At 42.4% G+C, this 6187-nt stretch overlaps 1 protein-coding gene across 5 annotated transcripts in view; it reads right to left on the bottom strand.

The window, feature by feature from the left end:
• Positions 1-2020, bottom strand: part of scrn2 (secernin 2) — a 12571-nt gene extending 10551 nt beyond the window's left edge. For 3 of the 5 annotated variants that reach the window (XM_020594168.1, XM_020594170.1, XM_020594169.1), the window contains exons 1-3: positions 1809-2019; positions 1018-1180; positions 235-416 (exon numbers count right to left, since the gene is read on the bottom strand). In XM_020594168.1, the coding sequence (XP_020449824.1) occupies positions 235-416; positions 1018-1179 (344 nt within the window). In that variant the 5' untranslated portion in view covers position 1180; positions 1809-2019. Of the gene's footprint in view, positions 1-234; positions 417-1017; positions 1181-1808 lie in introns of all 5 variants that reach the window. The other 2 variants (XM_020594167.1, XM_020594166.1) reach the window with 2 other exon arrangements.
• Positions 2021-6187: the final 4167 nt, after the last annotated feature.

The raw sequence follows: 6187 nt of genomic DNA, 5'->3' as shown, positions 1-6187 counted from the left end.
CTCTTGGAGGCATTTTAATAGTTGTAGAATTTGTTCAAAGACTTGAAAATGTAGAAGATGTGAAAAATCGTAGAACAGACAAGAGGAGCAGTAAAGACGTCTGCTCTCGCTTGCAACCCGGAAGTCCACCGGATTGCTCCTGTCAGCTCAGAGAATTACTTTTTTCTTTATTGCTAAAATGAAAAATGCTATTTATATAGTTGTGTGAGGAATCAAAAGCCTTTTGGTGCTCACCGGACCAGGTCCATGCCCAGCAGAGCCTCTCCGGGTGTGATGGGCTCTCTGGTCCAGACTGCCTCATTCCCAATACAGACTCCCTGGTCATTGGCTCCCATTTCAGCACCCCACATCCAGGCAGGTTTGCTAAGGACAACTGCATGAGTCTGTTCTATCTGAGGGATCTGGATGTATGTGCACTGCAGATAGAATAGAGACAAGAACAAAGGGCCTGAGAATGAGAGAAAAGAATGATGTTGGTCACGTGGTCACACTGCAATGCACAGAAAGTCACATGGACTGTATGCAGTATGCAGGAACATGACTGGTAAAACCAGCCAGGCTGACAGACTGGCCAATATGACCTTATCAAAGATACATCAGTATTGGGGCATCATTCTGGCTAATAAGTAAAAGAACAGTGGCACCATTACTCTGCTTTCCACCAAGCATACTTTCAAATATACAGTATGTCCCACTGAGTGTTTATCTTTGTCACAGTTCTTCATATTTACATAATTTCAGCCATCATTATCAATATTTCTGTTAAAAATTTTATATCGGCTGATAAGACTCACCGACCACTTTATTAGGTACACCTGTACAGTTGTATGCAATTCAATGCTACACTTCCACCTTAACATCTGTTATGAAGCTCAAAATGTTTGTTTTGGTGAAATTGTCATCAATGTATAAATTCAATTATATGTTTATTATTGAGATCATAGTTAAAGGTGGTGTTGTACTGGACTACATTCTATTTAGGGGACTACATGGGCGCCTGTATAGGTGCTGCCTCACCTCCAGCGTGGAGCCCGGAGGGTGAGATGCTGCAGGGTAGTGTACCACCTCCTGCACCTCATCGCGAGGACGGTCTGCGTTCTTTCCAAAAATCACGTGGTCATCGCGAGAGCCAGGGGGCAAGGAAACAAAACAATCACATGACATGGGAGCCTCTGCCATCCTGCAAAAAACAGTGGGTGGGAAACAGTTAGATAAATGTCTGTGAGAGCTGAGTTCAGACTGATGACATGTAAAATAAGCGCTCATTCAACCAAATAACTCTCTTTTTGTAAAACTATGTCGGGAGTCTGACATCCAGTGTGAGCCTACACCTGTTTCACTATTATGTGCATGTGTGGAGTCAGGAGGAAGACTCTCCTCCCGTCCCCCACCCAGTTGTTGTTCTTCAGAAAGTCAGCTACAGCTAGTGACCTGCTCGTCCCTTTCACACCGGGATTAGGAAGTAGTCTTGAGCACTTCACACGCTGTAATCTTCGCAAATCCGAGCGCCACACCGCTCCGTTACCATCCGCACCTCGCATTGCGCTGATAACTGCTTTCGATACGAAGATAATGTCGCCAAACGTGCGCTGGCCGTAGATGAAGCCTGTGGCGGAGCTCGGATTGAAATCAAGTGTTTCTAATGGAGATGAGGCCTGACAGCGATGGGGCCCACACTGTCACGCCCGGCTGTCGCATTGTGTCATTTCACATTTAACGGGGGGAGTCTGGAGTCAGAGGCTCAACGTCAGGGTTACCAGTCCGTAATCTAGCGCTAGTCTGTGAATAGTGCTGCAGAAAATGTTTACCTTTTTCTGACTGGCGAGAGCGAACGGCCGGCTGCGGAAGGCAGACTGTAGATAGCGAGTCACGTGACCGAGAAATCCAAAGGTCTGTACTTAAAGGTCTCGTCTCGTCTGGCCACAAGCACAGCTCACCGTCTCAGAGTCCAGTCCACACCTATGAGAGGCTGCGCAGCAGGCCTGTGTGATGATGTAGCTCTTCATCACGGGTCTGCCTCCCCTTCGCCTGTTTGCCAGGGCTGCAAAACCACAGCCAACACTAATTATAATCCTTATAATTACATCCTGAAAGTGTTTATCATTCCCTGTTCACGCTAGAGGGTTAAAAAAAAACCTAAATAAAGTAGTTACCTGCTTTATTTCAGTGTTATTTGTTTTACTATGGTTGTCAGCTTCACTTGAATTCTTGAGTTGATGTCTCTGTGGTGTGAAAGATGACATGGACAAATCTCTGACCTTGCATTCACTAAAGTAAACAAGTTAACATTTTTATTAGAAATGCAGCTGCCAAAGTTAAAGGGGAAATTTTAAGTTCATTTTACTAGTCACACAACTCAGCCTGTAAAATCTTTGTGTAATATCTTCTTATAAACTCAGGAGGAAACCTACAGAAGTTTGAAAATCTTACTCTGCTGATCTCATCACGGTTATAATTATATGGAGCTGCATTATGGGAAATGTGCAGAATCCAGGGCTTTTGGAACTTAACCTATCCTACAGACTATTAGTCTACATACCTCTGTGTTTGCTGCTTATATTTTAGGAAGTGGAGACCAAACTCAAAGGGCACCTAGGCACTTGAATGAGAGGTGCTCATCTGGAGCATAAGCCAAACATTTTTTCCAGTTTCCAGATTGGCTTTCCTGTTGTGGCCCAGTGCACATGCACATTAGCATTTACAAGACCTTTTCATTGGTATGACATCTCTGAAATAAAACTATTTTTTCCTAGGCTCTGGGAAAGTTTTACAAATATACTGTATCTTAAAACCTCCATGTGTCACATATTCATTAAAAACACAATCACCAACATCTGTTTTATAATGGTCGTCTATGAGGAAACTGTTTTTTGGGGATTGTTTTTTTCACTGCAATGTCACAAGAGGCTGCTTTGATAAATGAGCCATCATGGTGCCACTTCTAGCTCTCTTACAGGGCAGGAGACAACCAAGCAATCTGGTCGCCTCGTTTTCGTCACGCGATAAAGGTTCATTGACAACGTCATTTAGTCATAATTTTCATTGACGAAAGCAACACTACTTATATCGTTGTTATATTTCTTTCTTCAATTTATGTTTTCTAAAAATAAAAAAGCTATGAAAGGCAGCTGTTAAAGATTGTGTGGAACTGGGTCAAGCTCTATACTGTATGTTTGCTCTGAAAAAATAAAAAAAGAAGAAGTAAACAAAAGAAAAATGAAATATAAGTCAGGTAGCACACAGTCCACTGAAGGGTCTTCCCAAGGAAAATAGCTAAATGAAAAGACAAAGCAAGTGGTCTGCTGGAGGAGGCTAAACACCAACCAAAGGGAATTAAACATATAGTATTTTCCTATGAAATATAACTGAGTAGAACTCTAAAAAGCATTAAATAGAACCTCTCAATAAAGCAGCTTAAAATTGTACTTAAGTACAGGATCTAAATGAATGTTGTGACATCAGCAGTGTCACCTCAGCAGTGATATGTTGTGACATCAGCAGTGTCACCTCAACAGTGATTGAATCCATAAACGTTCTGAAGCATGACCAGATACTTAACTCCTAAATTTGCTTACTGAGTTAAAATAAAATGTTACTATGTTTGAGCAACAAGTCAAATTTTCTTCCAACAAACTTGTAGTTCCAAAGCAGTTAAGAAATGTGTCTTTAAGATGTATTCATATTTAGGTCACAGCTTTGGCACTGTGAAAACCACACAGCACACCACTGCATTTAACCAGTACTCTGGATCACGTGTTCCATAATCAGTGTAATTAAAGTTGGGCGAATTCCTATGTGTCAGTCAGTTTATTGAGTGGGTGTGTCTCCTAAGACTGGTGTTCCACTGAATTTTGTCGCTGGCACTTCCTGTCTGTGGCATAGTTTTTCCAGACACACACACTACCCAACAACAGTTTCAATAGATCTGGTGTTGCGCACATTGACAAATGCTTCCCTAGCTGGAAGAACAACAAAACCAATCAGAGTCTTGAAGCATGGCTATGTCACCTGCCAGATACAGAAACATAATAACAAAAATTAGCCACAAAATGCAACAGCTTGGATGACATAGACCAAACAGTACAACATGGAATCAAACTAATAACTTCACCTGGGCTAAAAACAGACTGTCATGGATGTGGTGGCTGTTTCAGTGCTAATAAACCTGCCTAGCTGTACTGTAGTGAATGAAAACATTCTGCATTTGTCATTCCCATTGTCTATGTATGTCAGTAGGCCCCACTCCTAAAACTGACTCATGTAGCATCTGTCAAGTGTGGTGATGCAATCAGTTTTATGGAAGTAGCCTAATAACAGCTCACACACAGGTGAGCGCATAGGAAACAAGAAGCACAACCTAGCTGCTACACATGTTAGACTAATGGTTGTGTTTTAAGACTGAGCACCTGGACCCTATACTGGGGCTCACTTATGCCCAGATTTGTAGATGGTGTCAAGTTCTGTTTTGAAGCAGCTCAGTGATGAGTGGTGTTTAGGAATGCTGAAGGCAACAGGGCTGAGAGCTTGAGAGATTTTTGAGAAGACAACTTGTTACCTGAACAGCGCTCGGCTACTTCCACACCCTCTTGTCTTTCGTCTCCTTGAGTGTGCTGACAAGCATCACACATCTTGTCTGCCCTTACGCACAAACAGCAAAAACACCATGAGAAGTAAACACCCACTTGAGCCAAAGGCAGACACACCCAAGGAAGGCCTTGCACACATATACAGTACACACACACACACACACACACACACACACACACACACACACACACAAGTATGGTAACAAGCACAGACAGCATGAAGCTAAACAGATGAGTGAAAAATAAACAGTGTAAATACACAAATATATTAAGCCACTTTGACAACCAACAATTGTGTTGAATGATGAAATAATTTGTGATGAAAATGATTTAGAGTGCAGATTCACTCAAGTAAAGCCAAAACCAATATGTTAGCATGCCTATTTTATTTTATTTTATGCTTCTGCTTGCAATGGAAATCTCTATATTGTTTGACATTTAACATCACTTTCAGAGAAGCAAAATGGCCATATTGTTTAAAAGAAAGATTTAAAAAAACTAATCCAGATAGAGTATTAAATTACACATCTGCCTCAAGTGGGTGCAAATATGATTATGTAAACTATGCAAGTTCAAGAGTTCATCATCTTATCAACATTGTGTCTCAGCAGTATAATACATTTTGAGATCTGCTGTTCAAATCACCAAGTGAACACACACAGTGATAAGTCAAAGACCTCTCCTGGAGCCACGCAGGCATTATGTCCCAGTTTGTAAGCCCTGCCATGAGAAGCACAGGGCTGGCTGGGGGGGTGTTGAGGGACGGAAACAGCTGGTGAGAAGCCCAGAGGATATTAATCTGAGAGGGGAGACAAGATGGCAGGAGAGGCCGCCTAATAAAGCATGGTATTACTGCTGCAAAGGTGTGTATGTGTGTGTGTGTGTGTGTCTAAGTGTCTGCCTGTCTTCCTGGCGGATTACTGGTGAGCCAGAAAAAATGTTGCATCCCTGTGTCCATCTGGCTGCCACCAAGGGTATGCTTTAAATTTAAAACGTTAAAACAAATCTGAGGACATTTTTGGGTTGAGTGCTCTGTTTATAGCTGTTAAAAAGGCTTTGATTGTCTCCACTTCATCTGATAAATCCAGCAAGTTACATTTCAAGTTTTGCAACCCTTCACACACACGCACACACACACACAAAGGGGTTTTGGAAATTAGATAAAATTAAGCAATCCAAATTTACTCTGAGCAATTAAAGTTCCGGTTAAAAGGCAGAGGTGGAAGCTGGGCGGCATCAGTCGCACAGACAGTAACGACGGCGCCACTGCTGTTTAACAATCAAAGATGGGAGGCGGGGGCTTGCAAGGAAGTCTCTTCTTGAAAAATACAGGAGAAAAAAGTGACTCAGAAGACAACTGTGGGCCGGGCTCTCCTCCAGGATTTTGAATAATTAACAAGGATAAGGAAGTTGACTACTAGGTGCTTACTGTTTACTTTGTTTGGATTTTTTCCTGCCGCTGGAGGGGAAGTAAGGCTTTAGCCAGCCTAGTTCCCTGGAGGCTGGCATGTTGGCAGCAGGATTTGTCTGGGACACCAATGCGGTTCCCGTGGGACAACAGACAAGTCAAACTAGCCATAGGCTGGGTGATCACAATCACA

The sequence above is a fragment of the Monopterus albus genome, unplaced genomic scaffold (genome assembly GCF_001952655.1).
Source record: "Monopterus albus unplaced genomic scaffold, M_albus_1.0 scaffold22.1, whole genome shotgun sequence".
Lineage (NCBI taxonomy): Eukaryota > Metazoa > Chordata > Actinopteri > Synbranchiformes > Synbranchidae > Monopterus > Monopterus albus.
This window is presented reverse-complemented; position numbering and strand designations above follow the sequence as displayed.